This window comes from Centroberyx affinis, unplaced genomic scaffold (genome assembly GCF_046629955.1).
Source record: "Centroberyx affinis isolate AG114_WGS23_722 - 3 ecotype Tasmania unplaced genomic scaffold, CSIRO-AGI_Caff_v1 ptg003583l_1, whole genome shotgun sequence".
NCBI lineage: Eukaryota > Metazoa > Chordata > Actinopteri > Beryciformes > Berycidae > Centroberyx > Centroberyx affinis.
In genome coordinates this window covers 63,257-88,808 of record NW_027281509.1, presented here as the reverse complement: position 1 = coordinate 88,808, position 25,552 = coordinate 63,257, and the positions used below count along the sequence as shown (strand labels likewise).

The window sequence follows — 25,552 nt, the reverse complement described above, 5'->3', positions numbered from 1 at the left end:
AGTAACCTCATCACAAAAACAGATCCAAGAAAAATGTGCGGTTGAGCATGAGCACCAAAGAATATACAAAAGTTGCTATGGGCTAGAACTTAAAATCATAGGCTAGGGCAGTAAGCACAAGGCTGTGCGATGCTCCGCTTTGACCTATGACAGATGTTGTGCAATGTAGACGGCCTTAATTACTGTTGACACAACATTATAGGCTGAGGTAGTATAAATCAGTTTGATTTTGGTGTAAAGTAGTCGGTTTGTTCTGCACAGACGGATACTTCCGGGGGATGGGTGGGTAGACTTTTGTTTCAAAGGGACAACAAAACAAAGCAAATGGCATCACAGAGCCAAGATTGAGATAATGACAGTGAGCCAGGAGATTGGAGTTCATGGGCTGAGTACCATCTGAATAGTCCCTGCTAAGTGCTTGAGAACCTGATCTGTTTTCTCTGGGCTTTGTAGTACAACATCCCCATTTCATCTCCTGCTCATTAAAATGCCCAAGACTAGATGAAGTGAAACCAATGGATGCTCGCTCAAGACCAAGACGTGGAGCTGGAACCTCAAAATCAAAGCACAATCAAGCTAATGTGTCACAGGGTAAGAGACAAAGCAGGGAGATTGAAGCATAAACAAAACTGTATTGATTAACTATGCATTGCCTTTATAGACCATGGCAATGTCTATTTTAACTTATTGTTATAAGACAGATTCTTAGGACACATTTTAAAGATAACTTCCAAACTCCTTTATTGAACATCTTCAAAGCATTTACTTCCATTCATCATCATCCTGTTTCTCAACACCATAACCACCATCACTGAAGAAGATTGCTAAGTAAACAAGCAGCTCTGTTATTTTATTTGATTCCGCTGTTGCTCATGGTTTGGGCTTTGCACACTCCCTTGCCGGCGACTTCAAAGGCAGCTCCCTTGTAGGTTGCAACACACTGGTTATCTGTGCGTAGATCTGGCTGAACCTGCTCCCACACTTTCTTCTTGGGGTTCAGCTCTTTGTCCGGGTCACCTGCAAAGACGAAGACAGCTCGATCCATCAGAACCTTCTCTGTTCCCAGTTAGGCCCTGACGGATGCAGGATTTCTGGATCGAATACTGATATTTACATTTAAGGGGCGGAATTAGAGAATACTCATAAATACACATTCAATCTTTTTGTGATATGTCATTTCCTTGCATTACTGACTCAAACTTGTGGTTTTATCATATTCTACATGCACTGATCCTATCTGTGTCATTTGAGCTGATGCCGAGGCCAATAAACTGTGGAAACACTGTGGATAGGCTGACTTTCCATCATGCTTTATTAGAGCATCAATGTCTTTTTAAAATTGTGCCATTTCAAAACACATCTTAAAATAAAGTCAATTTTAAGGGGCTAAAAGCCCCTGGACAAACTATTGTTCTTCTCAACTTTAATTCAAAACATATAAACAAAGTCTTTCCTATTCAAAACACTCCATCCAGAGAAAATAATTAAGGGAGGCCCTCAGACTTTCGTGATGGCTTTTGTTTTGATGTTGTCTGGCATTTGTGTGAATTCATAACCGGTGCTGGCTTGCTTCTGTTGGGTGTCAACTTTTTCCTTCTCTTCACAACCATCTTGGGGTATGAAGAAACAAATGTGTTTCATTTCCCAGGGCCATGCTTTCTCACAAGTTACAACACAAGAGTGGCAACAATTAGTTTTGATCAGAAGCGTGAAGGAGGTTTTGATGGGCAACTTAGGCACGCTCTTCAGTTGGAGCAGCAATACTGGGTCCCATTAGCTGGTGAAACGTGGGTAATTACAACCATGTACTCACACCAGCGATGGATTGGCTCTAATTGACTCTGCACTATGGGCGGTGGTGGGCACAGGGACAGAGGAAGACAGGGAGAGAGAGAGAGAAATGTCCTTTACCCCTCGTTCATTTGCCATTGCGAATGAACTTTTAAAAACAACCTCAGTTGGCACCATATTGTCCACACCCTGATGAAGGCTAAAACAATGGTGTTCTGAATAAAATGTCACGCAATGAGAGTTGAGTGTACGGCTACACTTTATTTTGTACGGATTTCGTTTTTGCCTTGGCCGGCACGTCTGCTTGGGTGTGCACTCTTTTCTATCTTTACATATTACCATGTTGTTAGAAACCAACAACAACTCAATGCCATGGAAAACCATCAACCAGTCCCATCTTTGCTTTAGTCCTCTGCTTCTCTGCTCTCTGGTGCTCCAAGTTTTCAGTGAGGCTGTTTTGAATGTGTGTAACAGCCATAAAAAAATGGTTTTGGCCAAGGGGAACCCTCATGAAACAAACAGCTTTAGGAGGGGCTGGGGACAGGGGTAGAGCAGAGATGAAAGCCTGGGCTGATGCAGTTGAGCTGCGGGTACTCGTACCACAGAGCCTCCCTCATCATATTCCACATTTCCAGAGGGAACTCCCAATTCGGTTATTGTTCTCTTAAAAGAAGACATGACTCTAACAAGACCACACCTCTCCTCACCATGTCATCCGAAGTGTTTTGCTTTGCCGACTGTGACCATATTTTTACATGAGTTCTGGGACAAGAGAGGTCTAAATCACAATCATATTGGCAGTGTGTTTCCCCTGTAACACTGTGGATGGTTTTTAACGTTATTGATCTTAAGGCCACATTCATTAGATATGTGTTTTCGGAATATTTGAAAGGAATGGCCTTGACTCTCTTACTGTTTAGGTGACACGTTAATTTGTTGGGAATGGAGTGCATATGGTCTCATTTTTCCCATAGACGTATTTCCTATAGTAGACTATGAGAAAAGAGCAGGTTCACATTCCCAACAGTAAGTGTTGATTAGCCTGTCAGCCAGCAGTCACAGGCCATTTAGCCACCACCAAACAGAGCTGAGGAGTCCTCTAATGAGAGCTTTCAGTGGGGTCTGAGAAGGCGTCATGACTGCTGTCTTCAAAGGAACGAATGTTGACGTCTAATGTTTTTTCTGGCAGCAAGAAGATTCATTGGCACTCTTCATTTCCAGAGGCATTTTGTGGATGCCAGGCTGGTGGAATTCTTTCAACACGCTCAACTTGTTGACATTTATTAACAAGCCACTGACTGCTGCATGAGTCTTTAGGCTGATCATAAACATGCTTAAAGCTGCAATAAACACAATTTTCTGCCCACTAGAGGGTTATAGAAATAGCTAAGCTAAGCTAACCATACCTACAGATAAGTGTTGCCGGTTACCAGTCTCTCTTTGACAGATCTTTCTCCTGCTGAAGGTTACATGTCCCACAATGACAAGTGAAGAGGTAGGTAGCAAGTTTACTAGTTGAACAAGTTTACTCGCTCACTTCATCGATTCCACCATTACGAGATTTTTTTTCCGGAATAGGAGGGGGCCAGCGCCACTTTTAAACAGCGATTGAGGTGGCGAGTTAGTTTAAAAAAAATAAAAAGCTACTGAAGGGACCGGAGGAGCTTCGTTCCGGTGCGGGATTTGACAACAAGCTTTAGAAAAAGAGACAGCTGGCCCATGTGTGTGGAATTTTTTTTATACCATTATGTCTCAATGAAATCTCCACATAGCACACATTCGTTTCAGGATTGGTCTGATGTTGCTTATTGCAGGTTCAATCTTTTGAGAGTCATTTCTATTGGTGAGGGTAAGGTAATTCAGTAAGAGTACCTGGGAACTCCTGGAACGTAACTCTGTCTCCGGGTACTGCTCCACTGGGGGGGTCGAGGATCTCGACCTTGTCTGGCGAGCTGGCACACATGACCATGGCCTGGGACACCACACCTCTCATCTTGGCGGGCTTCAGGTTACACAGCAGCACTGCCATGCGGTTCTGCATCTGCGGGGGATGGGGGATAAGAACACGATGAAATATCATCTTGCAACCCATTTACCGTAGAGAATAGAGACCATGAAGAAAAACAAGTTAAAAACTATTTATCATAGCAAATAAAAAACACCTTCAACTGGTGTGGTCTGTACTTCTGGATTGAGGATTGAGGTTTTCTTAATCCAATTCACACAGTGGTGCCATGTCCAATCTTCTCATTTTGAATTATTGTGTCCTGGTTTGTGTGCCTCATTTCATAAACCAAAGAGAGTAAACAGGAAAGTACGGGACTTTTAAGCCTGTAGACCTCTGCGGGTTACCAAAACTCGGAGAAGGCCAGAGGCGGTTTCCATCAAAAGCTTAGAGGAAGAGGAACCCAGCATTCCATGAGATGGTACATACCAAAGCTCAGAAAATAATCATACTTTTAGAAATAACTCCATAATCCTGAATTCACCCATGTTGTTATGATGGATTGCTTTGTCGGGACTTTGGTGGTAGTACTCATTTTTCATCTCTAGGCAGTTCTGGCTAGCCAGGGACAGTATGTGGATGTCTTGTAGCAGTACTTGCATAACAGATTTTCCTACTTAAGATGAGAAACTACCAGTACATATAAAAGCTTGCTTAACAGTCATTTTATAATTAGCCCCGTTCTCAGACTAGTATTACTTTACGGGTGCCCAATATTCATTGTGATGTTCTGGACATCCAAGAGGATTGCCCTAACACTGATAATGCAATTCCTGCACGTGTTTCACTCTTGCTTGACAGAAATGGATAATGGCTCATATAAACAAGAAATCAGTTAAAAAAGAATTAGATTTTGTATTTATTGGCTCTCTATGTAATGGATGGATAAAGGCAGCCAAAAACCAGCGGTAGCTTCACGAGCAATGTGTTAGGAAGAATTCTTGGCCTTTCTAGCTACAGTCAGAGAGCACTTAATTAGACCATGCTACAAAATGCCATCGTTGTCAAACAATCTAGCTTATTTAATAGGCCAATGTCTAATATTTGCCTGTGTACACAGAAAAACTGGCTGTCACCAAATATTTCTTCTTCAGTATTATAGTTTTTTTTTTTTGGCAGAGTCACACAGTGTTTAGTATACATGACTCCAGCAGGCATATGCTTCCATTTAGAGGATATACATTGTATACATATAATGTAGAAATGCAAGTATAATGTACAAAGGCTCCCTGGTTTAGGCTTGTGAAGAGACAAACTCAGAAATACTGTCGACCATAAAAGTAACTGGTGCTTTTCATATAGGTGCAACATTCAACATACAAATTAGTTTGCTTCAGGGACAAATCATAAAACCATGTGAAAGCCAAATGAAAACCAAGGCTTCATGCAGATCCCCGAATCACCTACATAAAATGTGTTGTTACTAACAAAAACCATCAGCACCAGTCTACCTAAACACTAAGTCACTTCAAATGGACTAATAAATCCTTCATAAGACCCTAGTGAGCCATTAACATATACGGTGCTGCTTGTGCTTTTAGTGAAAACAACTCTGAAATGCAGTCTGTGGTCAAGAAGTTAGAAAGCTAATATGAAAATCAAATGGTCATTATAGTCTCCGGTCTGCTTCACTCAAGACCTGCTAGACTCCTGTGTTACTCTGATGGAGAGCAGACTCTGCTCCAGACACACTACATGTCGCTACAGGCATAGTAACAAAGTGACAATGAAGTCAATATGCGGAAAAATGGTAACAACACACATGTTGCTCTTGGGTGTTTTTTCTCCCAACCATGACTGTTGATTACAAGTTATTACAACATGTTTTTTTACTGCACAATTAGAAAGTGGATGATGACATTAGCCAGAGCGTGTGAGCAAAACACGTAAACATTCTGTGGATTTGGCTTTTCTTTGACCCAGGCTGCCACAGATACAGCATGACAGTAGCTTGTACAGAGCAGGCACACTCATAGATAGGCGTTAGCTACATCTCTTTTGGACATCTAATTATATTGCGTTGGCCTCCAGAGCTTAGAGTTACACAGGTTTTCCAGCATGGGTCCAATGAGAAATTTGATTACTTTTCCAAGACTTTCCATGACCTAAAAAATGAAAATTGATTCCTGGGATATTTGTGCTGTTATTCAGCTCAGAAAAGTTTTAAGGGGATAAACAGTCTGGTTTCCACGTAAGGGCCGAACAGAGCCATTCAGGGATTCCTCATTATATAAGTTACTCAATTTCCTATGGGAAAAAGTAATTGCTTTTGTATTTTGTTACATACAAAGATGATTTACAAGCAGAGCTATATTTTCATGAACAAAATGGTGCTCTAAACGTTTCAAGTTGACCCTGGCAAACCAAGCTTGCCCTGTGAAGTGTCCACTTAGTATAACAACTGGCAACCACCAACTAAATCAATGTACTGTATGCATGAATCTCCAAATACATTCTGGGAGATTAATATAAGGTGACCAGTTCACCAATTTACCAAATTCCTTGACATAACCGCTGTTCTCTAAAAATGACATGATATTCCAGAAACTCCTTGACCAATGGAAACCCCCGATTATTGAAGTTGTGTTGTACCTGGTCCAGAGGTATGTGCTTGACCAGCCCGCTGACAACCGTCCTGGGAGAAGCTTCTCCCACGTCGACCTGCTCCACATACAGTGAGTCAGCATCCGGGTGCTTCTGGGCTGTGACTATGCGTCCAACACGCATGTCCAGACGAGACACATCCACCTTGGCGTCCTCCTGGCTGGGAGCTGCCTGCTTCTTCTCTGATTTCTCCCCTCCTGGAATCAAAGAGAGCTTTTGTTATAACAATCACGTACACAAACAGGCAGTGGATGTAGCCTCAATAATCTCAAATATCATAATTTCTCTGTTTCTTTTCACTTCATCTGCTCTATGTGGATGACAGAATGAGGTGAGACAAAGACTCTGATATAAATATGCTTTGGTGTTGTGTGTTTTCAGCAGAGAGAAAGCCAGACAGTAGTCATTCATTAAGCTTTAAAGCAAGGCTTGATGCAGAGAGTCATCTCTAAGGGCTTTGTGACACATACTGTATGTACATTTGGGCGTTGAGATTATTTCAGCCACATGGTATCTTTCCAAGGGGAACCATTGGGATCTATTTGAAAAAAAATCTGTGTGGAAACTATGCTGGGCAGCTGTCTGATTCAATTTCCTCCCAAAAATGAAATCAAAGCCCACCAATGACAGGCCCCAGGGTGGCATGCCTTTTATGCGATCGCTGCATGTACTCCAAGAAAAAAAAACATAGGACAATTAGTTTTCCACAACTTTCCAGAGATCCTTCATTAAATGACAATACCAATACCCTCTTTTGGCTGAAGGTGAATGCTACATGATCCAGTGACATGACAGATGCTTGTCCCTCAGAGCCAAAGTACCTTTGACTGAGTGGGCTGGTTTGCTTGCAGACACTGATTCCAGCGGATTCTACTGATCAAATGATCACACAGTCTTTAATCATTCGTCTGGCCCACACCAGCTCTGAAGAATAAGAATTCCAATCCTCGCCTTTGGATGCTATTCAACATTCCTCCACTATGAAATCTTTGCCCTGTTGTGATGACAGCACAGCAGTGCAACATCACCAGTACGCAGCTAAGCTTACAGATGGGTTTGTAGGCTGAAAGGCGATGATTGTCTGGAGGAGGTGAGAACACAGCTACATTAAAGTCTGGAGTAACACATAGTTTTACACATACTAAAACAGTTAATCAACACTCTATTAGGAGAAAGAAGAAGATCTCATATTTACAGCTCTCTGACATCTGGACCTAAGAAATGCCAGACACACCAATGAGTTTGTCAATGTCTCAAAGCTTTTTGTTTGCCCTCTCTGAATTATAACCCCATAAATAGAGTAAATCCAGGCACTATTATTTCCGATCTGTAATTAATCCAGATAGCTTAATGTTAGAACAGAACAAAATGTTTGACTGTTTTACGTTTAAGATCATTTTCTAACAAAAACAAGGAAAACCCTGCCACAGAATTTCAAACACATTTCAAGGAATCAGCTTTTTAACAACACCACCACTATATCAATTACATAGGAGAGTTCATTTTTGCTTTGGAGATATGCATAACCTTCAGGATAACTCAGATCCACACAACAACATTAAATCAGAATCCGACTAGGCTTTCATTACTGGTTACATTGCACAAGGATGCGTCTTGTCATAGAAACAAGATGTATCTTATAATTCATAAAAGCAATCAAAACATTCACTAGGCCCATAACAAACGAAGCTTCAGTGATCATGTTTCCACTGAATCCCAAAGTATAAACTTGGATCCATCACAAGGCAGATATCCCTGCCTTCCATCCATTATCGCCAGATATTAGAAATTCAGATGGAGGAACCTGTTAGAATGTCAAATGGCTTTTAAAGCACTGAGAGCTGCATCCAGCCAAATGCTGATGGAAAAACTGGATCTTAAATGAGAGCTCAAGTTCCAAAAGGAAAGACATTTCAGAGAGGACCAAATAAATCCCTCCACACTGAGAAGTGAGCAGCTCTCACTTTTAATGGCTCCACTTTTATTCTGCTAACAAATTGAAAATGAAATATGATGATATGACTGTCATTATATGACAAATCTAAAGAGCCCTCGCTTCGGTTTCTAAAGCACATTGTAATAGACATGAAATCGTGTAACGATTCCTAATAGAACCTTGTGTTCGGCCATATTTTTTCCCCATCAATTTTTGCTGTGCCATTACCTTTTTTCTCTGGTTTCTTCTTCTTGCCTTCATCTTTGGGAGGGGGGCTCTTGGCAGCGGCAGCAGGGGAGGCAGAGATGGCGGGGCCTGAGGGCTGAGGAGGAGTGGGCTTCGAACAGCACTCAACACTCGTCTCACCTGATGGCATGGACACATCTCGCACTACAGGAAGGGCACAGGGAAAAGGTCATTAGAAAGGAGGTATTTAATAGGGGATGATAGTTATCGTCTGCCCTTTTCCCTGCTATCTCTGGTGACTGATAGCCACCTGGTTTCCCAAATGTCTTGTGTGAAAGGAAGGAAAGCAACAAGCATAGTAGTTCTGCAGCCGAAGAGACAATTTACATTATAAATACAGACCGAAAACTACTTCGTAGTTCTCCCTTTTCACGTTGGTTGCAGCAACATAATTCACTGAAATGATACAGAGGGAGTTTTATTTATACACCCAGTGGGAGGACTGGTCTCCTGATGCAAACAGTTTTGATGGGAAAATGACACAGTGTCCAAGTTGATGGAAACAAGGAAATGGAGCCATAAAGTAGGGAACAATGTCCTCAATAACTCTCCAGAAAAAAAGAACCCATCATTTGAGGCGCCTGATGTTTGTATTCCTACAAAATCTAGTGCCCATGTCTGACAAACATTGGTTTGCAGGCACACCACTGTCACCATAATGCTTTTAATTACCTTAATTCTAGGTTAGGACCTGAGATCGGGGCCTTTCAGGTTTACCTTGGAATCATCATTGCATTAACCTTTAAAATACTGCTGACAATGTGGCTAATTTCAGATTGAACATCAATTGCCACGGTTTCCATTCCTTAGTTGCACAAACGGTATCTCTCAAGGCCTTAAAGTCTTGTATCCAATAGTTTGTTTTTCTCGTCTCAATTACAAATCAGTGACTGAAATAAGCCGACTGAAATTCCCTTCAAAAAGCTTCATACTTATCCATGCTTTGATTAAGCTATTTTATGGCACCTTAAAGTCATTGAAATGAAACCCAAAAATAAACATCACAATTAGATACGTGGAAAAACAAAATCTTGTGTGTATTTGAACGCATTCCTCGAGTGTTCCAAAACAAACATGTTGAGAAGTTAAACTGATTATTTCTTCCAATCCTTTCTTTTCCCCCCACAGCTTCTTTCTGGAAAACATTACACGTGTGTTAATGATCTGAGCTGTGTTTGCCCTTGAGTGTCAAAGTATGTCAGAGGCACGATAGCTGACAGACATGCTGTCCCCATCGCTCTAATGGGTATTCTTGGATCGCTATGATTGTTTATAAAAAAACAAAATAGATCTGGTTATAATAGGCTGAGGCGAGAATGCAAAAGATGTTATCATTGATAGCACAAACCAAACAATGCTCTAATGAGCAACAACTGACATCTAATGTTCCCAAGTCAGGCACACACAGCGTCTTCTATAACTAGATATACTGGCTAAGAACATCAAGGTCTTTCTAAAGACAAAGACACATTTGCTCTCCGAGGGAAGTCTTTACTGGGAACCGGGCTCTACATACCTCCCCTCTTCTTCTCTTTCTCCAGCAGCTGCTTTTTCAGTTCCTCAATGTCATTCTTCAGTTTGGCATTCTCCACCATCAGTTTCTTCTCTTCTCTGACATTGGCCTGGACAACTGCATGAAGGCGAATTCCAGTCAGACTCAAAGCGCTCAGCACCATTACATAAAAATGAAATTTCACCATCTAGCAGGAAGTTTTAGGACTCCAGGCTAACTTTTTCCACTGGTGCCGCCAACATTTTTAGTTGGTGGCACCAGCAGATAATTTGGTGGCACCAATATTTTGGTCCAAAGACTGCTGCACACCCGGTAATTAACGTGTTGTCTATTGAAATATGTTGCCTATTGAAATTAATGTTGTGCCTAGAATGTGTCACTGTGTTGTGCCAATTGGATAAACATGGTACAAAAGTTAATGAAGCAGGCAATATGTTGATGTATTGATCGCCAATCTTGAGGTGAATTCTCATTTGATTTTAACCAAAATGTCTATCACAGACAACCAAAGCAGTGTTTCAGAGTATTATGACAAACCTGAAAAACGTATTCCTCACATAACCAAAACAACTGACACTTGGCAATGATAGGCCAACTCTCTGTAATTTGAAAAATTTGCCCAGTTTTACATTCATGATCAATGTTCTATCCTATCTGACAACAATGACTTTTGAAACAGGACTCCGTAATTGCATAGTGCATTATTGGATCAGAAAATGACTCAGAAATACTTGAGTACAAATCAAAATGACAGGCTACTGGACAGAGGTATACACAGCTGTCTCACTTAGTTTCAGGAAATGTTTCTCCACAAATCAAAAGCAAGTTATGCGTAAAACCTCTGATAGAGTGTGCCATTTTTAAAACTCTTTTTCAAGCCTAAAAGAAACAGTTTTCCATCTAATTATAGTCTACAGGAGGCATTAGAATCTGTGTGTTCGTGTTAAGAACAGGGTTCATAATGTTGCTGGCCTACTAATGTGAAATACAGTCCTTTTGGAACTTCACTCTTTAAATTCTAAGATTATTAATCATGTCTGTAGCCAGTTCTTCAGCCACACATTAAATCACCTCTAAGGTCAGTACAGATATTTATCATTCACTACACGTGAACATAGAATGAGCCCTTTTAACATACTGATTTGGCCTGTAAGTCTTGCCTGTTGATACAGTGTCAAGATAAAATTTGTTGCACAAGTTTAAAATTTATAATAGAATACTATATTACGAGCCGAAAATATCTATAGTTGGTATAAGACTGTGCTTAAAATGCCTTGGCTGAGGAACTTGTTCTATATGTGTCTGTGTTTTAGTGTTTGGTGCTCTCTCTTACTGGCTTTCTCCTTCAGCAGCTGGACTTGCTGTTTGAGGTACTCGATGATCTGGTCCGCCTCAGCCGCTCGCTGCTCCAACCTCATCAAGGGATTGTGACTCGACATCTTGACCAAGGACCGAGCTAGGAACCTGATGGATGCAAAGACACATGGCTGTCACTACTTGAGGCATTCATACAATAGGTATAAAGCATATGCTGAAGGAATTTTCATGATGCTGTCACACTTTGGGCTGGCTGCCCAAAGTGAAAGAAGTCTGGCATCTGTCCACAAGGCATGCTGAGAAGATAATCAGAGGAAAATGTGTTGATCGTCATAAAAATGAGACAATAAATCAGCAAATCCCTGCTCCCCACTCAGGAAATTCGAAAGGTTAGTGCTGTTTCTTCTCAGAGCAGTGCATGGAAACCTCAAAATTGCCTTGACAAATTCCAGGTCAAGTTGGTCAAACCAAATTCCCCAATGAATGCAGCAGAAGAGCCAAACCATCTGACAGTAAATGAAATATACTGTCCATCAAGTTCATTTCATTCCTATCCGTCTTTAATAAGCAGAAGTGGTGAAATCACATTCAAGTAGTTTATCCTTTAAACCATACTTGGCATCAACATTGTGTGCGTTTGGTTTTAGGACTTAAGTTCAAAAGGAATCAGACACTCGTGCCACTCCACCAAAATGCAGCTGGACACCAGTTTGGGTTTGGTGTAATGTGCCTTTAACATGTTGAGCTTGGCAAATTACTTCTTCTAACAAAGAGGAAAAGAAGGATTTTAACAAGACTAAGGCATGGAGAAGAAAAGTTCTTACACATAGTATAGGGAGGCGCTGGAAAACAACAGCTGGCCTGAGATGAAAACAAAATGTTGGGGGATGAGGAAATTAGAAACACAAAAGAGCTGGAGTTGATAATATCGAGGATCAAAGCATTGTTTTTTCGAGAAACTGAATTGATTTAAACAGGACCAGTGGTGGAGTAATAACAAGAGCCACAAAAAGGCTGATCTCATTTGGATAACCTCTGAAAATAGGTCCTGGAGCTGAGGTATGGCCCACAGCATGCAGACGTGAAGAGAAGTCATTTCTGCCTTGGATTGCAGACAGAATAGCCAAAGGTGTCAACAACGTTAAACTGATATTATGACTTAGGACTGATGCAGGCCTTTCAGAGGGAAATCATCACAACTAGGCATGGGACGATACGAAAATTTCATGTCACGATAATCCTGGCCAAAATAATTGCGATTCATGGTATTATCCCGCTAATCATTAAAATATGCTTAAAACTCTTAAAATGGCACTAAAACATACTGGAATCACTTTACCTTACATTTTGTTAAGAAACAAATAATCACAATGAGAGAAAAAAATCCATTCATAAAAATAATCTACCTATCAACCTGATATCCAAGCATTCACATGGTTCAAAATAAATCAGGAAATCAATAGGACTGTACATTAGTGAGCTAGACAGCTTTTTCAAGTCACTCGTGAGGATATTCACGCTCATGTGAGGATATTCACGATTATCCCAATAATAGAAATTCACCAAGATAAAATTATCTTGAGTGTTTTTATCGCGATAAAAGATAAAATCTTATATCCTCCCATCCCTAATCACAACTGACTTCCATTTCAGAAGGCATAGACTGAGCCTCTAGCTCCAATCCATCTTCATTTAACTGTGTCTTGGCTGTATGGAAACTATAATGTCAATGTTTGATCTCCTGGTTTGTGACTGTATAAACTTAGCAGTTGGCCAATGTTACCAGAAAGTTGATAATGTTAATGTGGAATGTAGACAGGGGAGAGTTGGTGCTCAAGTGACAGAAGGCATCTGACAACATCCATTCTGCCTATCTCCTAAAAATAGGCTTAGCCACACACTTCACAATGGTACAGGCAAATATGCAATGTCTAAATCTGTTTTCAAATCAATAATAATAGAATGGACATCAGGATATTTATAGTTCATGCTCTGCTGCAGCTGTTCGGCCATTGCTGATTCCCCCTTGCATTTACTTAGGGGACTATTCATGACAGAATAGCAGAAGACTGTGACATTGTAGTTCAAATCAAATATGTAAATCTGTTACATTTAACCACCAGCTTTCTCCAATATGATGGTGGTGTGTGAGCAAACCTACCAGGCTACCAAGTATACCTCCCTTCCATGTTGCCATGATCAGTTAAGTTCTCGTAGTAAAAAGACAGGAGAGGGAATACTTCCCTACCTGTCTGCCAGCCAGAGCAATAACAGTGAAGCATGCCAGCACCACCTGAAGGTATTAAAAGGACCTACACAGTACAGCCTTTAATTTAAAAGATAATATAAGGTTCAGCTTTCAGCACCAGATAAAGCCTGGGGTTTTCAGCACACAAGAGCCTTCCTCATATTTGCACTTTAATGTGATAAAGTAGAGGCCTGCCTGACAGTTAAGCCCAAAATCACAGTCAATTTATTAAAATACAAGTGCTATAGCGCTTTCTAGGTGCTCAGGTGGAGTGGTGGGTTGGGGCATATCCTATCATAATTCCCCTAAACACTGCAAAAACGGTTCAGCATGGATGAACAAACAAATCAACAAACACCCCCGAGCACCTAATAATCCGTTGTGAAATTCGTCAGGTAACATATAAAAGGCAACAGTGATAACTATTTATAGTCTTCATAAACTGTTAGATGCAAATGGTACCAATAAGATGCCTTGCCATAAATAGCGAACAATGCAGTGGTTCGAGTTCGACAAAAACTTCACTCATAGTTTCCCAGAGTTTAGGTTTTGGTGTACGAACACCAACCTATCAATTTATAAAGCAAAGATCTAGAAAGAAAGAATTACTATGGCCTGGCATGATATTAGTGCAACGATTGGTCTTCCAGGTTGGTTGTATACAAACACAAGGTTCAAATTGTGAATCCTGATATTGATATTTTAGTTGGATAGTAGCCATAGCTACACAAGAATGGCAATAGCAAGCAACTTGCGCTTGTCAAGGGCTCTTTAGATTTGTTTCTGTGTTTACTAATTATCCATCCACATGCATAAGTTTCTGGACCTACAAAGCACTAGTGCACTTCATTTTCTAATGAAGAAAACAAAACTTATCGGGGTAGCATATTTGTAAGCAAAATAATAACACAGTGGGCTGTAGGCCAATAAAAATTAGGTTAGTAAACTTTTAGGTGACCCAATAGAAAATGCAGCTCTGACTACCTATACCCCAAATTCTGAAAAGATGTCTTCAAACACAGTCATCCACCTGGTACAAAATTTGGGGAGATTTTCTAATTGGGCACTCAGTGTCGGACATAAGACGTATTATCCTTGAAATACATAATTATATTACAAAAAGCCAATCAGAGTAGTATTTAAACTATCATCTGATTACAGTCATGATTAACTTAATAGGACTTATTTACATACGGTACATAACTGAAACTATGTGTATGGAAAGCATCATAAGGCTGAGAAATTCTGACGTCATTGCCATTATTTGGAGCTTCATCTAGTCACCTTAAAAATAGACAAGTGTAGCTCTTTTGTTTGTACTTTCCACTAGTTTGTGTGTGTGTGTGTGTGTGTGTGTGTGTGTGTATACTTGCAGTCAACGTCGGGGGACGTTAGTAAACTTTCAAACTTTGAACCTTCATCATACAGATAATAAAACATTACAAGCCAACTGATGAAATCACTCAGCAACAGATTACTTCAAAATCACTACAGATTACTACAAATTCAGTAGTCAAACAACAGTTACCTTATTTTCATAAAGAAGCAATCAGTATGAAACCTAGCATTAATTACATTTTGGAGTAGTTTGCTCAACAATGAGTATCCTGTTTAAAATTGAGTTAGCAAAGGTAGCTAGTCGGTTCATCCCTCATATAACTGGTAAACTATATTTCTGATAGAGAAAACTTTATAACTCGGCTAACGTCTTACAGTTAGTCCGCGCTAATTATACCTAGAAGGTACCACTGTTTGGTTCAAACACAGTTATACTAGCTAGCTAAAGCAGTAAGATATAAAACAGTGATTTTTAAACTTACATTGACTCTTACCACAGCCACAGACACGTTTCAGTGAGCGCTGACACCTGCTAGCCCTGCTAGCTTAACGTTAGCTGCTGCAGCTGTCAGACAGGCAGTCAGGCAGCCACCCGGAGACCAAGTTGTTCAGGCCCCAGCGGCTAGATCTGTATACTGTCTGGATAGGATAAATGCCCACGTATCTGCGTTGACATCCGCTATAGAGATCGGACGCTTTAGTTGCAATTTAAGGAGTCAATTGCAATCGCCTGTGTGTGATTTCTACAATCAGAAACGAAACCACCAAATCCACCAAAAAGAATTGTTCAGGAAAAGTTAAAATCAGAAGTTTATTCATTTGAGTCCCCGCAACCTGTTACAAAGCTTTTCGTAGAACCTCCTTGGTACACTGCTTAGTTTGTCGCACAAAAACAACGTCATTGGTCACGCTCACTCAGCTGTTCCGAGCACATCCCGGAGGCTGCAATAGCATTCATTTTGAAAATAATATCAAAATAACGTCAAGTTCAACCTGTCGACATGAGTATATACTCTTTTCACTAAGCGTGAGTAGACACTTTTTCTGAAGGTAGTGCATATAGCATTACAGGTTTCCGGTTTCAGGTTTCCGTTTTTTTCTGTTGATGCAGTATCACTGCAGACTCAAACTGTATCATTCTGTTTCCCAACGTTACTCCATACCCCTATGGTAACCCAACTTCCTCTTTCAACAACAGTAATCACACGTATGGCTTTATATACGTATCATTACAAAGACTGTTTAAGCTATTGCCTGCTCTAATATAGAAGAATTTCCGTTCCCAGTAATATTGCAGATACACAAGCCTTAACTATGGCAGATGTTAACGCTAAAGCAGTCGAGTTTTTGGTTATTTTTATCCCTTGGCAAACATTGAACACCTTGTTTGTTTTTAGAATTGGACATATGCTGTTTGTATGATTTATTATTCCAACACTACCACCACCACCCCACACACATATACACAACCAGAATTGAAAACACATTATCAGACAACTTGTTTACTTCAGATTCATATTACATTGCTCACTCTGTTGTCCAAGAGCAGTGCTGTGAGCCAGAGGCAGGATGCGGCCCCTCAAGGACGCCCAGCTGGGGGCTTTCACCTTCTTCGCCTCAGCTCTCCCGCACGACGTCTGTGGGAGCAATGGCCTCCCCCTCACCCCCAACTCCATCAAAATCCTGGGACGCTTCCAGATCCTCAAGACCATCACTCACCCCAGACTTTGCCAGTATGTGGACATCTCCAGAGGGAAACACGGTACGGCTCTCTGTCTAGCTCTCATAAGGGGGTCCAGTATCACATCGTGTGTCAAATCCTCAATTCTCATAACTGTTTTGATATTCTGTGCTTGAGCATGTGTACTCTCACTAAGCTTATCAGGCAACTTGCCTGGCTTTTGCCTTTTACTTAAGGAATCACTCAACATTTTAGGGGACAACAATGTTTTATACAACAAGTGAGTGATTTTAGCCAAAGCACTTTTCTTTTCTCCATATACATCACTATTTATTGACTTCCTCAGCTGGTGACAGCTGTCTTATTTCATCCCGTTTCACCCTGTTGTTTTATTAGTTCATGGTCTGGCTTACATAAGCCTTTAAATCTTTGTAGTTACATATTAACTGCTAAATGGTCTCCTAAATGATCTAAACGTCTAAGTTATGTGAGCTGGCTATTTGCTGGCAAACTTCAAACTGAGTAAATAAAGCATTTATTTATATCATTGAGCTCATCTACCAATACAATAAATATCTAATATCCAATAAATGTTTACTACCTCATTTTCATATCTTTATCTTTCGTTTCCTCTTCCCACTCCTCTACAGAACGGCTGGTTGTTGTTGCTGAACACTATGAGAGCGGTTTAAGTGATTTCCAAAAACAGGGAAAAACAGCCAGGTGAGATTATCATCATAATCCCTCTTTAGAAATTTAGAAACAATAATGTGATGAACGCAATGTTTTGACTTGTTTGACTTCTTTGACTTGTTTTGACCTTGTCTTTTGGAACTGAAGTTACTGTGCAAACGCTGTATTATTGATATATAGTGGGAAACACTATGCATTGCCATCTGCTGGCTGACTTGCATAATAACAACACTGTTGGAGTTTTTTATACTTACATTATGTATTTACAGAGCAAACTAATAGCTTATACTTTAAGATGTTTTGGTGTTGGAAAATCTATATATCTTTACTTTGACCCATTCGCAACTTATCCAACAACTTCACTCCCAGAAGTGAGTAATGTAATGTGTGTGTGTGTGTGTGTGTGTGTGTGTGTGTGTGTGTGTGTGTGTGTGTGTGTGTGTTAGCCCAGAGAAGGTGCTGCAGATAGCCTATGAGGTCCTTGAAGGTCTAGACTTCATGAACAAGCATGGGATGGTGCACAGAGCCCTCGGCGCACACAACGTCCTCATGGACTGCAAGGTACTGCTGCCTCTTTTCATTAGCAGGTGGAGCTGCTTTATGTCTTTACTTTTTCTTGACTGGATGTCTATCCAATGAAAAAAAATGAAAGAATCAGCCAAATGCACTCTAAAATTGAATATATATATATTTTTTCTTTTTGTAGGGGAATGTCAAGCTGGCAAAGTTTGGCCTCTATCACATGACTGATCATGGGGCTGATGTGGATTTTCCCATTGGGTAAGTCATTTTCTCCTCATTCATCACAGAGAAATGTCCATCAATGCTCCTCTGGAACTCTTCAGCTGCTGGGTCAAAGATTCACTTGTATCTGTTTGCTGTTAGTCAAATCTTTGATAAAATAGGCGACTGACGATAAGATTGATGCATAATGGTCCATCCTGTTTCATAGAAACCAGGTTAGGGGTATCAAAGTAGCTTCCTGGTTGAAGTACTGTAACAGATCGCGGGACTTTTATCCTAATCCAAAGGCCTTTGTGCTCTGCGAAGTCTCCCTGTGTAATATCCTTTTGCAGATTGAAAAGAGGATCGGTGGCGTGTGCGAGCATGTGTGTGCGTGCTGCATGCGCATATTCATGCTTTTTAATAAAACATCTGGCTGGAAAATTTAATAAACGCATCTGTCAAACTCTTATGCAGATTGCTGATAAGAACCATTGTGCCCTGCATACATCACTTCATGACAGAAATGTGAACAATACCAACATTAAGATAGAGTAATTGTGTAGTCTGCTGAATGTCATATATCAATTCCTCCCGTGGGACATAATATGGAGAGGAGATGTCAGAAACTCAGTAAAGCTTGCTTACTGATGGATGGAAAACTACAAAATGAATTTTCTGTTGTTAGGATCTGTAGCTACAGTGCACTACGCTGAGCCTTTCATTCACTTTCACACCATGGGGCTCGGTTTAATTAAATGGAGAGCACTGGGTATCCTAATAAATGTCTTATAGAGGCTGGCTACATAATGTGCCACTCTGCTGTGCGATTGTGACCACAGGTACCCATCATACCTTGCTCCTGAGGTGATCGCCCAAGGCTCCTTCCACCCCAGCGACCCGTCCCACGATGAAGCTCCTCTGCCCTCAGGGCCCAAGACTGATGTCTGGTCTCTTGGGGTTCTGCTGTTTGAAATGTGTGCTGTAAGAAATCCTTTAAAAATATTTGACATTTTAGATGATGTTTTTGAGGCTGGTGCGGTTTTGCTTGAATTTGTGTTTAAGGATTCATTTCCACCTTTAAATCTAATGCTGTGAACCTGTTCTTACAGGGCAGACGATTGCTGCAGAATATTGATATAAGTGAGCGACTGAAATTCATCCTAACCTTGGGTAAGTGGAAAGGTTGTAATTACCTTAAGTGCTGAACATTGTGCTCTTTATTTCAATTAGGCTCATTCTGTGATTTGGTCATTCTCAGGTTGCATGGATGACATTGTCACTGTCCTTGCGGAGGAGCATGGCTGCCTGGATGCCATCAAGGTAGACTTGACATCGTGAAATTCACGTTATGATTGTATTCAGATGTGATTACATTTGGCCCAGTAGTTGGGTTTCCCTAAAAGCTAAAAGGTCTGTTATTTGTCAGCATTTTCTGCATCATTTACCAATCTCAGGAAATGATCATAAGCAGAAATTCAACATTGTCCAGTAAGTTAGGATTACACAGACTTATGTTGTTCTTTAGTGTTTGTTTAAATGGTTTCATTCGCAGTCCACATGTAGTAGGACTAGCAATTCTGTGTAAACATTTGTTTGATCTTTTTCACTTCACTTCTGTGGGATTTTTGAAAGCCCAGTGTGCGTAACTAATAAAATCGTCCCTGTGCTTTACAGGAGCTGCCTGAGAATGTTCTAGCGTTATTACGGAAATGCTTGACCTTTCTTCCATCCAAAAGGTAAATACAGTCTTGGTTGGAAATCATATCCTGTTGGAGGACATTTGCTATTTACTTTCCAAGACACTTTGGTCACGCACATATACTAGAAGAAGGTCATGAAATATTCGCAGCATGTATGGAAAACAAGATTCCAGCATGCTGAAGCCAACTGGTAATATGATACCAAAATAAACAGACGCTGGACACTGAAAGAAAAGATATTCTTTGTTGTTGGTAAAAAATAAAAGTTTGACTTCACTAAAGCTTACATTTTCAGAATACACAGCTTTTAAAGACTTCAGTTAAAGGTCTCTGTGTTTGTGATTGTGTTTGATTAGATATTGTGTTAGAGTGCAAATAGGGCAAATCAGACTAGTGATGAAAATGAGTGGGATGTGATTACTGATTCTGTTAGATGACTGTGTCTGTGTCTCCCTGCAGGCCGACCCCTGCAGAGCTGCTGGGGGACCCAGTGTTTAGTGGGGTCTCCTGCCTCTACACTCCCTTCCAGAAGCCTGTTAGCCTCTTCTCCTCTTCGCTGCGCTGTGCGCATCTGGAGCTCCCAGAGGACATCAGTGACCTTTGCAAAGGTCTGCCGCATCTACACACACACACACACACACTGGTCAAACCTGCCTCCTGTTGACACTTCCTCCACTTGATGTGACTTCACAAATACAAATTCTTAATGCTGAATTAAAACCTGAAATTAACTTCAATTAAGCGTGCCCGCATCAATACTGATTGTTTCCAGAGATCTATTTATCATCTCCTGTTAGAATCTGTTGTAACATATAAGAAGTTTGAATCAGTGACATTTGTTGTCTCTAATCCAGTGGATCATCTTTTCCATTAACTTGAAGGTACATGTATCCTGCTCTGTGTGCCTCTTTTTCTCTGTGCTGCATAGAGATACCAGACACCTAGACTGAAAAATAATTACTCTGAATTCCAGAACATATCAGATCCTGTTTTCTGCAGCCTTATTTGTATTAGTGTACATTTGCTACTATCTCCTCTTGCCAGAAATGACAGATGTTATAGCTTGTCCCGACCTAAAATCTGTGAAACATATGTCAAGCCCACTCGAGAATAAATAGGAATAAATAGAATATAGACCCCAGGGAAATCTTCTGTGGATCCAGGTAAATTTTCCACTTCAGGGAGATTATTATTGGATTAAAGTGACACACAATCACACAATCTTGTATTCAAGTTCAAACAAAAATTCAGTCTCCTCTTCATTTGTAATGAAATAGCTCCAGGCTGTACATCTTGATGACAGCACAAATTAGACGTATTCTTCTGTGCTTTCTAGCTTTGGAAGAGATTTGTTCACATTTACAACATTTGTTTAACTGTCCTAGGCCAGATGAATTGCATATGCGACTTTTGGAAGTGGTATTTTTTGTGTGTGTGCTGGTAGATGACGATGAAGACTACCTGTCGGAGCGGGCCATAGACGAGGTTTACCATCTGTGGTGTCTGGCAGGCGGAGACCTGGAGAAGGAGCTGACCAACAAGGAGATCATCCAGTCCAAACCTCCAGTCTGCACACTACCCAAGTACATCACACACACACCCATGCACACACACACTATAAACTAGATAATATTCAGACTTGGTAACATGTCTTCTATCTCTTCTATAGTTTTCTCCTGGAGGATGGGGAGTCATTTGGTCAGGGCCGGGATCGGAGTTTCTTGCTGGATGACACTACAGTGACGCTGTCTCTCTGCCAGCTCAGAAATGTAAGACAAGAGACAATTAAACAGTCATGCACAACACAGTCTCACAGAACACTTTGCCTGTATTCTTTTCTTCATATGCTTGAGTGTTAATTTATGAAAATAACTGCTCTCTGCCTTTTCAGAGGCTGAAGGATGTGGCAGGAGAAGCCTATTACCCTCTGCTGGAGGACGAGTAAGGAATCTATCTATCTTACGCCTGCTGCTGTCCTCCTCTCCTCCCCCTGTCGCTATTTTTCACGTCACCTCGTCATTTATTTGGGCCTGAGTAAAGTCGTATTCTCTTCGCCTCTCCTTCCACTCAGGCAGTCGAGTCTGCCCCAGTCCAACAGCAGCAATGAGCTGTCGGCCACCGTCACGCTGCCACTCATCATCCGCGAGAGGGACACAGAGTACCAACTCATCCGGATCATCCTCTTTGACAGGCTCCTCAAGGTCTGGGCTCCATCCAAATGAACACACACGCACACACTCATGCACACACATTAATACACACACAAAAGGATACTCATTCGCAGAGCACAAGGCGCGCACCAAACACGCAAACATGAGCACACTCTCCTCTGTCCTGGCAGGTTCAAGAACTCTGTTTTCCAATTAAAGACAAAGTGCCTGAAAGTTTTCAGAGCCCGCTGATTGTTTCAACTCTGAACTTATTCTCTGTCTGTGTCCCTCAACTAAAGTAACTCTAGTAATTACAGGTCTGAAAAAAATTAAGAGACCAAAATGTAATTTGATATTCTTTTATGAACTAATGGCCACATTTGATTGTAATTTCAAACAAAAATAATCTCATTCAGAACATTTGTTTGCAGAAAAATGATAACTGTTCACCACTTATCATTTTCTGCCAAGAATAAAAAATACAAAAAAAAATACACAATCTCATCATACTGTACATTGAATAATGTAAACTAAACAAGTTCATATCGGTAAGTAAATCCTAAAAATAACAATGTCTTCACTTAGGAATGGTTCAACAGTCAATATTTGTTGGAGTAACCCCGATGCTTTATCCCAGCTTTCATTCGTCTTGGCATGCTCTCCGCCAGCCTCTCACATTCTTTCTGGCCGACTCTCTCCCACTTCTAGTGCAAGAATTCAAACAACCGGGAATAGCTGGGGTGCCTCGAAGAGAGGTTTGGGAACCACTGCCATAGAAAAATTCAGATTTTCAAAAAATATGGGGTGGTCTCTTAATGTTTTCCAGAGCTGTATTTTAATGAGTTATAGCTGTATTAAATCTGGACGACATACTACTGCAGCTGTTTGACTTTTGGTCCTCAGGCCTATCCTTACAAGAAGAACCTGGTGTGGAAAGAGGCCAGAGTGGACATCCCCCCTCTCATTCGCGGACTGGCCTGGGCTGCACTGCTCGGCGTTGAGGTAAGAGAGAAACTGGGACTAGCAAAGGTGCTGTTTGCGCATTGTTCATGTGAACATTATCTCTTCTTTTTGCCTAGGGAGACATTCAAGCCAAGTACGACAGCATAGACAAGGACACTCCTATACCAACGGACAGACAGGTACCTAATCTCTTCGATGTAATGTTTAAAACTACATGGTAGTGTATGGAGTCAGTTCATAGCGTTAACATGTTGCTCATTGCATGTTACCAGATTGAGGTGGACATCCCGCGCTGCCACCAGTACGATGAGCTGCTGTCGTCTCCTCAGGGCCACATCAAGTTCAGACGTGTGCTGAAAGCCTGGGTGGTCTCCCATCCTGACTTGGTCTATTGGCAGGGTCAGTCTCACTCACTCGCTTGCTCTCTCGCTCGCTCGCTTTGTTTCTCCCTCTTTCTCTTTCGTCTGTCTCTCTTTATGTCTCGTCTTTGTTTTTTCTCTCTCCTCTGTCTCACTCTACTCCTTAGGATGATGTACTATACATGACTGGACGCTAGATGGCGGTCATGTCATACCTTTTAAACTCCCACCCTTGTATTGAGATAAAATGATGTGACCCTATAGTAAATTCAGTATATTATTGACTGTTTTGAGTTCTTCCTTTCAGGTTTGGATTCACTTTGTGCCCCATTCCTTTACTTGAATTTCAACAATGAAGGTAAGGCATTTCCATCTGAAAGAGTGAATTCTGAAATACCATGCTACTGTCACTGCTAACATACTTTTTCCTTTTCTTTTTGTCTTCCTTCCCTCCTTATGCCATCCTCTTCACAGCATTGGCATATGCCTGCATGTCTGCCTTCATCCCCAAATACCTGTACAACTTTTTCCTGAAGGACAACTCTCATGTCATCCAAGGTGAGTGTTATTAGACACAGCACATGATGTCTAACTGCTCACTACACTAACCAGAAAAATGCACTCTGCTGCTGCTGTGTTATGCACCACTAAAGCTTTATTTTGCTTACACGTGTTTTATTTCTCCTGTACGGAATGTCAATTACACACTTCACTACATTCTCATATCATACATGATGCCACTATAGCTATCCAGTGTTGTCTGTGAGTTGAGCTAATGTAGTTAACTGCCATTGCAAGTTAAGCAATCAGTATTAAACATGGTCAGCTTTTGGCAAAGTTCAAAAACAAATTAACATCCACTAGCAAAGAGCAACAGGCTGTCAGCTCAATGTTGATTAAATTTTGGCTCCGTATTGTTCCTGAGCTGTGAAACCTAATTTCAATCTGTCTTAATGGAGTTTGCAGCTGAGCCACATCATTTAGAGATAGGGAAACAAATGAAACTGCAAAAGCCCGCAGAGAAATGTCAGAAGCGATTTCTACTTGAGTGATAAACTGCGACACCGTACACCTCTTGAACTCTATGGGGAATGTGGCTATTATCATTTCTTTCCACTGCTAGATGCCCCCGAGAGCTGGCTAATGTTTATCTGTCTGGTCAGAGTTCTTCTGTTGACTTACGTTGGAATACAGACTGAGGAATGGCTGTAGCACAGTTTCACTTTGTCTGACTTTCCATTTGACATAGTTGTAAAGATGTTACTTTCCCAGCTCAGTGAATCAGCAGTCTACTTGCAATGTTATGGGTTTCTGTCTGGTTCATGACCTATGCTTTAAGTTTCATTTAAAGTCATAATCCCTTCACTTTTTTAGCATATTCCCGTACTTTTATTGTTTTGGGGAAGAAAATGGCACACAAAAAGTGTCTTAAGACTATCAAATCTCAGCATATAAATTTACTACTAACGGGTTTCCAGGTAAATTTATGCATGAATCCCTCTCCCTTTTTTTGCCAGAGTACTTGACTGTCTTCTCCCAAATGATTGCCTTCCATGACCCAGAGCTAAGCAACCATCTAAATGAGATTGGCTTCATCCCGGACGTAAGTAACCAAGAGCGCCAGCGTCCTGACAGACTGACAATAGACAGCAGGGGAGGACATATTAGGATAACAGCATTTTTCTCCTTTTGCAAGTTTACCCGTGATGGAAAGTCAAAGCTAGTAAGAGATGACTCTGGACTCTGGCTCAGCGCCAGGGGCAAAGCAAATGACGATCCGTGGATCACCATGTATAGCTCTCGTTGTCATTGAGATTTTTTGTTCCCCATCCTCCTCTCCAGAATTTTGAGCCAGGGCCAAGTTCTCCCTATAGTCCACTGCTGATGATTTATACAGCGTCTAATGTCTGCTAGGCAGCCTTAATGATTGTCCTCCACCGGGCTTGCCTTATTTCTCTTACTCCGTACCACCTCTTCCCGCCCTTCCCTTCCCTCTCTACATCTCTGATCAGACAATGGCAAGGTTAAAGCCTCCACTGTCTCTCTAGGGTGTGAGTTAGCGGGCTGATGAATGTGTGTCACCTCGGTGGACCAGCCTCTGGGACATTATCTACCCGAGAGTGTGGTCTTTATCACGGAGGAGTCAGGGATTTAAACCTCTTCCTTTCAGACACAGCTGGAGTTTCTGATGATGCAGCCCCCCTTTTGTAAATCCGTACAACTGAGGCACCAAACTGCGCTTGTTGGTTGTCTGTCATGTTTAAAAGTGTGTGGGAAGAAAG

At 41.1% G+C, this 25,552-nt stretch overlaps 2 protein-coding genes across 2 annotated transcripts in view; one reads left to right on the top strand and one right to left on the bottom strand.

The window, feature by feature from the left end:
• Positions 1-712: 712 nt before the first annotated feature.
• LOC139661681 (aminoacyl tRNA synthase complex-interacting multifunctional protein 1-like) lies at positions 713-15,555 on the bottom strand. Its single transcript, XM_071540211.1, has 7 exons — positions 15,481-15,555; positions 11,429-11,559; positions 10,099-10,212; positions 8,565-8,726; positions 6,389-6,597; positions 3,664-3,832; positions 713-1,017 (listed from the first exon to the last, which is right to left on the bottom strand). Coding segments are annotated over exons 1-7 (954 nt in total). The 5' UTR covers positions 15,483-15,555; the 3' UTR covers positions 713-850.
• Positions 15,556-15,643: 88 nt separating this feature from the next.
• The window catches only part of LOC139661682 (TBC domain-containing protein kinase-like protein), a 46,165-nt gene continuing 36,256 nt past the window's right edge, over positions 15,644-25,552 (top strand). Inside the window, exons 1-20 of the mRNA XM_071540212.1 lie at positions 15,644-16,025; positions 16,548-16,760; positions 17,330-17,402; positions 17,819-17,933; positions 18,079-18,152; positions 18,938-19,079; positions 19,208-19,268; positions 19,357-19,418; positions 19,773-19,834; positions 20,258-20,406; positions 21,243-21,381; positions 21,468-21,567; positions 21,690-21,739; positions 21,870-21,999; positions 22,852-22,950; positions 23,028-23,090; positions 23,184-23,310; positions 23,578-23,628; positions 23,745-23,828; positions 24,788-24,873. Of these exons, the coding sequence (XP_071396313.1) occupies positions 16,568-16,760; positions 17,330-17,402; positions 17,819-17,933; positions 18,079-18,152; positions 18,938-19,079; positions 19,208-19,268; positions 19,357-19,418; positions 19,773-19,834; positions 20,258-20,406; positions 21,243-21,381; positions 21,468-21,567; positions 21,690-21,739; positions 21,870-21,999; positions 22,852-22,950; positions 23,028-23,090; positions 23,184-23,310; positions 23,578-23,628; positions 23,745-23,828; positions 24,788-24,873 (1,860 nt within the window). The 5' untranslated portion in view covers positions 15,644-16,025; positions 16,548-16,567. The remainder of the gene's footprint in view (positions 16,026-16,547; positions 16,761-17,329; positions 17,403-17,818; positions 17,934-18,078; positions 18,153-18,937; positions 19,080-19,207; positions 19,269-19,356; positions 19,419-19,772; positions 19,835-20,257; positions 20,407-21,242; positions 21,382-21,467; positions 21,568-21,689; positions 21,740-21,869; positions 22,000-22,851; positions 22,951-23,027; positions 23,091-23,183; positions 23,311-23,577; positions 23,629-23,744; positions 23,829-24,787; positions 24,874-25,552) is intronic.

Bases quoted from the DNA above. Each gene is read 5' to 3' on its own strand.
- LOC139661681 (XM_071540211.1), bottom strand. The intron at 10,213-11,428 runs GTAAGAGAGAGC...GCCTTCATGCAG, and splicing joins GCTGCTGAAGGAGAAAGCCA to TTGTCCAGGCCAATGTCAGA. The intron at 8,727-10,098 runs GTATGTAGAGCC...CCCTTCCTGTAG, and splicing joins GAAAGAGAAGAAGAGGGGAG to TGCGAGATGTGTCCATGCCA.